This window comes from Alosa pseudoharengus, unplaced genomic scaffold (assembly GCF_046254945.1).
Source record: "Alosa pseudoharengus isolate Yale_2024_CS ecotype anadromous, Long Island Sound unplaced genomic scaffold, YU_APseudo_1.1 YU_APseudo_1.1_scf_7, whole genome shotgun sequence".
NCBI lineage: Eukaryota > Metazoa > Chordata > Actinopteri > Clupeiformes > Clupeidae > Alosa > Alosa pseudoharengus.
In genome coordinates this window covers 28,141,434-28,151,433 of record NW_027468859.1, presented here as the reverse complement: position 1 = coordinate 28,151,433, position 10,000 = coordinate 28,141,434, and the positions used below count along the sequence as shown (strand labels likewise).

Here is a 10,000-nt window from a genome sequence, read left to right as displayed (position 1 = left end):
TTTTTTTTTTGCTTGGTCATGTTGCTGTTGCTCTCGCTAATCTGATCTGCTCTGCTCTGCTCTGATGACGTTGATCTGACCGTGCTTTAAAAAAAAAACTAAAAAAAACTAAGTTGCTGGTCTTTGCCTAATTTGCTGCTCTTTGCTTTGCAGTCCTACTGACAAGACATGCATGCCTCTGACATTACTGTACGCTCCCTACTTTGATGTCAGAAAGCTTCTGGCAGATTCCCAGCTTGGCTGATGCGAGTGCTAACTGCTTGCGTAACGCAATGGCCCTGCTTTCGCTCCCTGTAGTGTTGTGTTGAACTGTTGGGGCTTAAAAACTAGTTTTAGAATCACACGACAGTGTCGTGACCACTCCCTGTGTGTGTGTGTGTGTGTGTGTGTGGAATGTTGGGAAAACAAAGTGGTGCTGTATGATTGCATGCGGTGGCATGGCATCAGCGGCCTGCCTGTTAACAGCCTGGTGTGTTGTTTTGCGAGGCGCATCTTAAAGCCATTTCCTCTGATATGTCCCCACGCACGGGCTCCACTCAGGTCAGGCAGCCATACCTGCTGCAGATGGGCGTTTGATGTCCGAGCAGCCTCGTAACTGAGGAAGAAAAGTTCAAGCCAAGCACAAACATTACAGATGGATCCTGTGTGTGTGTGTGTGTGTGTGTGTGTGTGTGTGTGTGTGTACACTATGTAGTCTATTACAAGCAGCAAAGAGTTGACTTTGCTTGAAAGAAAGTCAGGTCAATCTTCAACCTAATTACAAGCGTACCCTGATATTGCCAATAGATTGGCCATATTGCATAGTTGATTCTTACCACTGTGTATGTAATACCATAGGTATAGATCTATAGTCTAGAGTTTAATATATAGACCCATATTACTGAACATTTCTGCTATCCTGTCTATGAATCCTAACTATTTAGAAATGTCTTGACCAGAAGGATATACCGTAGAACTTCTAATGACAATTAGAAGATAAAGATAAATGAGATAAATTTATAAAGATTAGATAAATTAACTGACAGGAGGCTGACTTCTCGATGACTTAAAACCCGGAAAAGCCCAACAGAAACAGACCACTACACTTTTAACCGGCAATAGTCACTGGACATAAAGTAGCCTCTCCTAGATGTGTATAGACAAGACATATGCCCTGCATGTAAGTAGCAGGCTACTTTGTGTCCAGGTTTAAATCTGCCATCAAATGCTTTGCCCAGAACCTTCTTCCTCCATGCAATTTAACTTGACCACAAAGTAAACAGTGTGGATATGTATAGTAGCCTCTACAGTCTGCATGCTGTATTTATTATCGAGTTTTTTTTCCCACTGAACCAATCATGGTTTAATTGCTACAATAAATCAGCCAATGCTAATTCAAGTCAACTCCAAACAGACGGTGGTTAGACGAGCACTCTGGGCAAAGATGTCTTTTGGTCATTAAACATGGACGCGAGTGAAGAATGCTGTTTTGAAAAAGTGTGAGTGTTTGATGTTGTGGATCTGACGGGTTTGTCCTGTCTGCGTGCGTTTGTGCAGTCTGCGGCAAGCGCTACAAGAACCGGCCGGGTCTGAGCTACCACTACACTCACACACACCTGGCGGACGAGGAGGGCGAGGAGGAGCGCGAGGCCGACCTGTCACAGTCGCCGCCGCCACATCGCCCCGAAAACCACAAACGTAAGTGCCCCACCACTGTGGCCGCTGCAGTCACCTACACACTGGTCAACAATATCTGTGTCTGAATGTCAACGTCCTTAGACTCAGACTGCTGTGTGCTTGTTTGCTCTGGCTAATATAAGGAATCTTCAAGCCTAATTTATTATTTATAATTATTAAAAGTTATAAAAATGGTATTTATTATAAAATTGTACATTTAGAATTGTGAGGTATTTACAGTCCCCAACCCATAAGGACAAATATATTAGCCTGTAAAACATACAATTAACTCAAGACAACTGAGGGACACTTTGATATGAATATTTGAAGAAATGAACATTCCTGTTCCCTGTTTTTTTCTCCTGCAGCTCAGAAGGCACCTGACGGTACCATCATTCCTAATGACTACTGTGACTTCTGCCTGGGCGACTCGGACTCCAACCGGAAAACGGGACAGGCGGAGGAGCTCGTGTCCTGCTCGGACTGTGGACGCTCCGGTGAGTGACCTCTGGCTCTCTGTCACCCTGTCTCTCTGGTTTGCCACTTGGCTAGTTCATGACCAAAGCAGGCAGCAGAATGTCTACACCTCCAACCTCGTTTTTTCACACAGCAATCGAGCACACCTCCATACATGGGATTGGGAATAGTGGCTTTGTTCATTTTAGTGCCTTGGCATTGCAACAGTGACATTAACTTCATTGAAGCCTATCAGAAACCGTGTGAAGACTGCTGAGTGAAAACTATGGTCCCTAAAAGGCATCCAAGCCTTGTGCTTATGGTCTTACCCTTAGTGTTAAATTAGCAAACTGACTTTGCTTAGTTATTAAATTAGCCTAAGTTATGAAGGATTTCAGTGCTCAAAATATCTGGAAATAGAAGTGCACAGACAGACTGTCCACTGTGGAAAAATATATTGGTCGGAAGGCAATAAAAGTAGACAATGTGTACAGAAATTATGAGGGTTTATCATTATGTGGACAGAATCATTTAATTAGTTGCCTGCATAAAAGGAGTGCATGCACATTGGTCACTTCCTGGTTCATTTGCCAACTTTCCTGTGCCTCAAAGTTTACCAAAGTGTTCCAAAGTCCTTAAAACTTGAACTCGATCTTGGGTTTGTAACTTTAGGTCTATCTCGGGTTTGTTGCAGTCTCTCAAATCGATAAAGCACTCCTCCTGAGCTCTGGGAAAAGCCTAGCCTGTTTGTGTCGCAATGGAAATCTATGGCATGAACCTTTTTGGTCATCCATCTGTGTGTGTTTGCCATTCCATCACTCCATATTTCGTAAGTGTATCATTTTGTGTGTTTCTTTTCTGCTTTTGTTTTTAAAACATCTTGGTTGACTCAGCCAATAAAAGTATGGTGGTCTATGCTCTTTGCCAGTTCCTTTCAATGTCAGTGAAAACGAATGCAGGGAAACACATGCAGGAATGCTATGCAGGGATAAAGTTCCATAAAAATGCGTTTTGCTTTACAGTTGGGTCTTATCATGGTGAAGAATTATTTATTTTCTAATTGTGTGAGTGAACGCAGCTGTAGAGTTTTATACTTGCGCAGCATGGTTTTGCTTATTCTGTTCATAACATGTTCTTTCATCAGCTTGCCACATAAACCTCAGTGGATCTTACTGTAACTGAAAACAACGCATAAATCAGTTTTTTTTTTTTTTTTTTGTTAATGCCCAGAAATGGTCAGATTTGAAAAGGGAGAGGGGAGGCAAACACAGAGTTCTAGTTTGCATAGATGTTCACCCAGGGGAAACCTATTAGAATTAATTACTCCACTGCCATGTTTGAAGAACTGTATGGACTTAAACAACCCTGGGTATTTATTACTCTGTTACATCTGTTATTGTAATCATCTTGTAGTAACTAGCAGATTTTTTGTTAGCGGATCTGGGATCAGGTAGACCCTTAGAGCCTCTGGAATAATGACTCTCATCATCCAAACCATTCATTCGTAGATACCAACTGACATCCAATTCACACAAGCACATGATAGTCTTGGCTGACTAGACCACGCACATATATCTTTTTTATATCACTTGAAACCATAATCAGTTTGTTGGGTCTTTGTGAGTTTTTTGGGAAAATCACAGATTTGTTTTTGTTCTGTCATGTTTTTCGCTTATTTCTTTCATTTGAGCTTTTACACTCCGTTACATTTCTTCATGCAACACGATGCTCTGTTTTCAAAGTCCAATCTTCTGTCCACACCAATGGTCAATTCACTTGGCATCCCTATACGACCGAAACAAGTTTCAATTACTAGCCCACGTCAGACCACCACCTTTTCTTTGTGTGTGTGTATGCATGTGTGTGTATATGTGTGTGTGTGTGTGCCTGTGCCTGTGTGTGTGTGTGTGTGTGTGTGTGTGTGTGTGTGTGTGTGTGTGTGTGTGTGCCTGTGTGTGTGCCTGTGTGTGTGCCTGTGTGTGTGTGTGTGTGTGTGTGCGCACGCGCTCAAATCTGTTTCTACCCAGCATTTGCTTCAGCAGTGTTAAGACCTGTCCTCAAACACAGTCCCAGAAAGTGGAGACTAGTTCTACTGAATTGGTCCCATGACTCCTTGACCTCTGTATAAGTGCTACCAGCTGCTATATGGAGAGACTAGCCATGGTGTTGTATGCATGCATTGTGTGTGTGTGTGTGTGTGTGTGTGTGTATGTGTGTGTGTGTGTGTGTGTGTGTGTGAGAGAGAGAGAGAGAGAGAGAGAGAGAGAGAGAGAGAGAGACATTGATGATTGGAGCACATGTTGTGTGCATATGAGAAAGAGACCTGGTGTGTGTGTGTGTGTGTGTGCGTGCTTGCATTTTTGCCCTGATGCTGATGTGTCCGTCATGCGTGTCAGCTGCTCGTGCGAGGCGGCCGAAGGACAAGAGGAGGAGGAAGAGGAAGACGCGCGGCGTGCCGGAAGTGTTCGGGGACACGTCGGAAAGTGAGGCGTCCACGTTTCACGGCTTCGAGGACGACGAGTTGGATGACCTCTTTTCGGCATCACAGCATGGGCTCTTCCCAGTGTAGATAGACATTTTAGACGCAAAACAAAGTAAAAACACATAAACATAACAATGAAAGACAAAAAGGAAAAAAGTCACTTTTGAGGGGAAAAAACTCCCTCCAGAAAAAATCATCATTTTGGATTTATTTTTTTTACGTTGCAGTTTGTAACAAGAGCAGTATTGAAAACCCTCCTTTGATCTTCGCCAACCTCACTGCTTGTTTTTGAGAGGACACCCTTGGCCTTTTAATAAGTTAGGAATGTTGTTTTTAAAAGCTTAACTCCCAGAAATTGACATCTTGATTACCGAACGACGGAATGAGTATTTGTGAAATAATGAAAGAGCCCCTTCTTTTTCTCTGTTTTTCTACACGAAACAATCGCAGGGCTATTCAAGCAACAGATTTAAGGATATAAAGTCCCAGGGCCATATTGAATAAACAGTCCGCAATGAGGAATTCAGCAATTCGCTTTTTATAAATGACCAAGACAATGCGGCCAAACCATAAAATCTTTGTGGAAAAAACCAACGACACCGTATATTTATGCCTTCAACCTTGATTCATTTACCTCTGGATGAACAATAAACATGAAAGAACGGCGGAAAAAAAAGGATCCCAAGACTGGCTCTTTGGCAAGCTGTAAGGGATTGACAGGATGTCACCATGGAGACTTGGACATACTGGCCTATCAGGAGGACAGAGCGCACCTGGACTGTTCCGTCCAGAGGCCTCGGAGGACGGGCGGCTGAGAGGTAAGCGGCTGTCAGCGTTTCCTTGCGCCTCTCTAGAGTTTTCATTTTTCAACATGGCTGACAGTAAAACACTGTAAGAAATGCCTCTGTGATAAAATATGATGTGTGTATAGAGGTTTAGAAGACAGCATATTTAAAGTCTCCCGTAGGTCTCCAGTAAGGAAAATAACGTCATCTTATGAATAATGAGATATCTCTACACCAGTAAATACAGCTCCATATTGTTTCTTGAAGTTTGATGAGTTATTCAAATACACAGACGTTTATGTATAGGCCAGACCAGCAGATGGAGAAGCCATCTGTTAGCAGTGTTCAAGTGTGGAATAACTGCAGATTTCATTCATTCTTTGAAAATGAACAATGACAATTTGGTTTATAAATTAGCACTAATATTCTATCCAGAACCCTTGGTATTTCAAATGATCTCTTTCTTCTTATATGATGCCTTAGGCTCTAGTAAATATCAGAAATGTTGCATCACTGTTATTGGAGCATGGTGTGACCACACTGCTGTCAGACAGCAGGTGGTGCTGGCTCAAATCCGGCTCTGATGCGGCTCAGTGTCCACTGCCCTCCGGGTCACTTCTCTTCTGCTGTCTTTCTATTTCTGCCAGTGCTATTAGGCAAGGCAAGCTTATTTATGCAGCATGATTTTATACAGAGGCAATTCAATGTGCTTTTACATAAGTAAAAGCAAAAGGGACATCCAAAGGCACAGTATGAAGCCACAGTACTCAAGGATGAAAAACAATAATTGATAATAGAAAAAGAGATCATTGTAAGGAAGTATAATGTTCTTAAAGTAGTGTACTCAAAGTAGAGTTACTGGACAAACACTCCCGCCCCTCCCCCACCTCTCCTCCTTAGGCCAACCGCTGCTCTGTTTGTGGATGACCCCACCAGTCGGTTATCCTCTGCAGCCGTCCAAGGCACTGTCTGCTCCCCTCTCTCTCTTTGCCAGGCTGGGCCCACTGCCAGCTCGGACACACCGGAATATGAGTCCCCTGTGTGCCGGCTGTGGGCCTGTGGCTCTCCCCTTTCTCCCTCTCTCTGCATGGATCTCCGAGGGGAAACCAGGGGCGGGCCGTCAGAGGACGATGTGGACGGTGCATGTGTGCATATTGTGCTGTCGTTTTTATTCTTGTGTTTACGGCAGTGCTTAGTGAACTGAAGTAGTCAGAAATGCCTGAGATCCATTGTAACTCCACTGCTCTCTTGTCATATTTTTTTTTTTAGTCAAATGACTTCCTACTTACATCTCAGTGCATCCTGTTCACAGTTCTGACAGCTAGTTTCCGTTCCAGACGTTTATTGAGCAGATCATTGTTGCTTCTGCTGTTACTGTCTAGTACGGACATCAAAGCCCCTCAGTCTGGCTATACAGAATTGGCATTTGCATAGTGGCATTGCCCTTGATTCTGCCATCATCTTTTTTATTCTCTTGTCCTTCGGCTGCCTTGCCCCACTTCTGCCAAAGTCGTGATGGGAGCACACAACCAGGCTGCGATTAATCAATGAGAGATATGTCCTCCGTGATGGTTTTATCACCGCTGATTGAGTTATGTACTTTTCAATACTTGAGTGGCTCTAACTGAGAGTCCAAGGCCCCGAGAGAGGCTGTGTTTATTCCCGGTTCATTATTCTGAAGGGCATCTCAGGATATAAAGAAGATGAAATCGTAGTCTTCACGAGATCAGGAGTCTTCAGGATATAATGAAGATGAAATAGTTGTCTTCAGGAGAAGGTATGAGGTCGTTGTCAGGGAAAGTGTAGGATATTGACACTTTGATAATAAACGCTGAGAAAGCACAGCAAATCCAAAATCCTGAAAAATACAGTTGTTCGAAAAACACTGCTTTGGTCAGAAACATGGAAGCACACATACCCACCGTAGACTAAAGAGAGGAAAAGCACTGATACTGGCCTAGTGCTGATTGGTTCATAGCTCAGGGCATGTTAGCGTAGTCTCAACTGGACTGGTTTAACAGCATATTTGTACCCTCAAGGAGAGCCAGCCAGGATTTGTGGTGCAAAGCCTGCTCATCACAATTCTCCTACCATGAGAGGTTCAGCATGTGTTTCATATAACATCAGATTTCACAAATAAACACACTACACACACACACACATACACACACTAGGGCTGCTCGATTATGGCAAAAATCATTATCCCAATTGTTTTGTTCAATATTGAGATCACGGTTATTAAACACGATTACTCAAGTGATTTTGGAACTATCATCCATTTTAAAAACTTATATTTTTTACATTTTTTAAATTGAATTTTAAATATAATCCAACAGAAAAAAAGACATGCCAAAAGATAATGCACACGACAACTCAAGACAGAAAGAGAGAATTGTTCTGAAATAATCATTATATTTTGATTACTGTATGTTCATAATCGTTGGAAGTCATAATCACGATTAATCGATTAATTCGATTAATTGCACAGCCTTAACACACACTCACATATTTTTCTTTTTTTTTTTTCTGTTGGAGTTTGGCTGTGGCTGTTTCTGGGGTTTGTTAATCTGAGAATTTCAAATTTGTTTCTTTTGATGTATGCTTTGTTTGTGTCATACTCGCTGACAAACCATGTGGTATTAAAAGAGATCCTGATTACCTTGCAATAAAAAAAATCAGATGTGGTTTTGAATTTATTGTTTTGGGGCTGACACTTGTCAAATTAATTCATGTAAATCAATTTTGACAAATGACTGATTCATCAAATAGAGCTTATTTTTCGCATAGGTCTGTAAGCATTAAGAAACCAGAAACATATTTGGTATCTGCCAAGTCGTGTTAAATAAAGACACAACTTATGAGAAATGAATGGTTTGCAAAAATTTCAGGTTGAAGTCCGAAGGCTTGAGTATTTCAGTGCCAACCTTTTATTAAAAGAAGTGGTCTTTTTTGCTGGGTATGTAAGGACAAATGGGATGATAGAGGTCATCTGTGATTCGTTTGCTGTTTGTCCACAAATGTTTACATGTAAAAGACTCTCTTCATGGATTTCTGTAGCAAGATTTTTTTTATTTGAACGGGAATCTTTAAAGCAACAAGCAAACAAACACAAGCATACTGGATACTGGATTTTTTCTCTTTTGAAAAAGTGAAAAAAAGAGAGCTCAATAAAAGAGTGACTCATTCGCCATAACCTCTCGTTGGCCTGTTTCTCTTCTGTCAGATAAAATCAATGTAAAGTTCTAAAAAGCACAAAGTTATAAACTTCAGACACTAAAATATCTTCCTCACAGAGGTAAAACTGTGACTCAGAGGGGCCACAAACCTTTACACATGTCTTGATTTTATGGTCATGTAGCCTACTGATTTTATTACTGGCTGCTCTTGAATTGTTAGAACCGTATGTATCTTTTTGAGACATAATTCAAAACTCCCTCTGCAATCCTGGAGTCTTCAGTCGATTTCTAATTGCTGTTTCAGCTGTGGCGCAGTGTCCCTAAAGCTGCGTGTTAAAACATTCACAAAAAGCAAAAGCAGAAGACGGATATCTCTCTATGCCTCTTTCCCGTGGTTTTAAACGAAAAACATCTTGCTCAAATGATGGTGCAGTGTAGCTCTGCAGAGGTAAAACTTTTAGGAGCAGACTTCGATTATTTCCGAGGCTATATGGGGGAAAAGTGGTCGATGCGAAACTAGAACATTGAGTACCTGTCTATGTACAACTGTGCAGAAAGGTGGAACAGCAGGGGGTGAGTTTGGGGGGTGGGGGGGTTCTCTTTGAAGGAAACACACACACGCTTGGGGACACACAGAAACACACAAATGCATACACGCAGAGAGAGAGCGAGAGCGAGAGGCTTGGACACACAATTGCACAGACGCACACAAATGTGCACAAACACACATCCAACTAAACACTGCTGTCGGTTTGAGTCACGGGCTTAACCGGACTTTACTGGGCACCAAGGCAAACTGGCCAGGCTGTTCCCCAAGCTTCACAAAGGAAATGAGCAGGCCAACGCTTTGGCAGCATCTCAAATGAAAAGAGTGCACAAAACCATCTGTTTTTTTTCCTCTTTGTTTTTTTTTTCTTTCTTTCGGTCAGACACAAGATGTCTTTGCTGAGTCTCTGTGATATGGGGAAAAGGTGTGTGATATTCTGTGCAGCTTGACAGTGCTGAGACATTGTGACTAATATCTTCATTTGAACATTGTGGAATATCATAAAATTCACCAGTCCACCCTACAACAGTTCTGTGGCGTTTATCTACTAGATAGATAGATAGATAGATAGATAGATAGATAGATAGATAGATAGATACTTTTTTGATCCCCAAGGGGAAATTCAAGGTCTCAGTAGCATACAGACATCACACACAACATGCACTTACAGCAGAAAGGGTAAATATAAGTATATACATATAACAAAACTCCACTGTACAATAGAGACAGTAGAAGGTAAGAAAAACTAACAAAACTAAATACTAAATATACTATATAAATTAAATAAAAAAAATCCACAGTTTGCTTGAGGATGATCAAGCATGAGACGCTTGCAGTGACAGGGCCGGGACTGGCCTGTGTGCATGGTAAGGTGCTCAAGAGAGTGAGGGCCAGATGT

General features: G+C 41.9%; 1 protein-coding gene across 2 annotated transcripts in view; it reads left to right on the top strand.

Annotated features, from left to right (window-relative positions):
- Nucleotides 1-10,000, top strand: part of dpf3 (double PHD fingers 3) — a 36,567-nt gene that overhangs the window by 20,023 nt on the left and 6,544 nt on the right. For both annotated transcript variants that reach the window (XM_076272819.1, XM_076272818.1), the window contains 2 exons: nt 1,537-1,677; nt 2,025-2,153. In XM_076272819.1, coding sequence (XP_076128934.1) covers nt 1,537-1,677; nt 2,025-2,153 — 270 coding nt within the window. The remainder of the gene's footprint in view (nt 1-1,536; nt 1,678-2,024; nt 2,154-10,000) is intronic.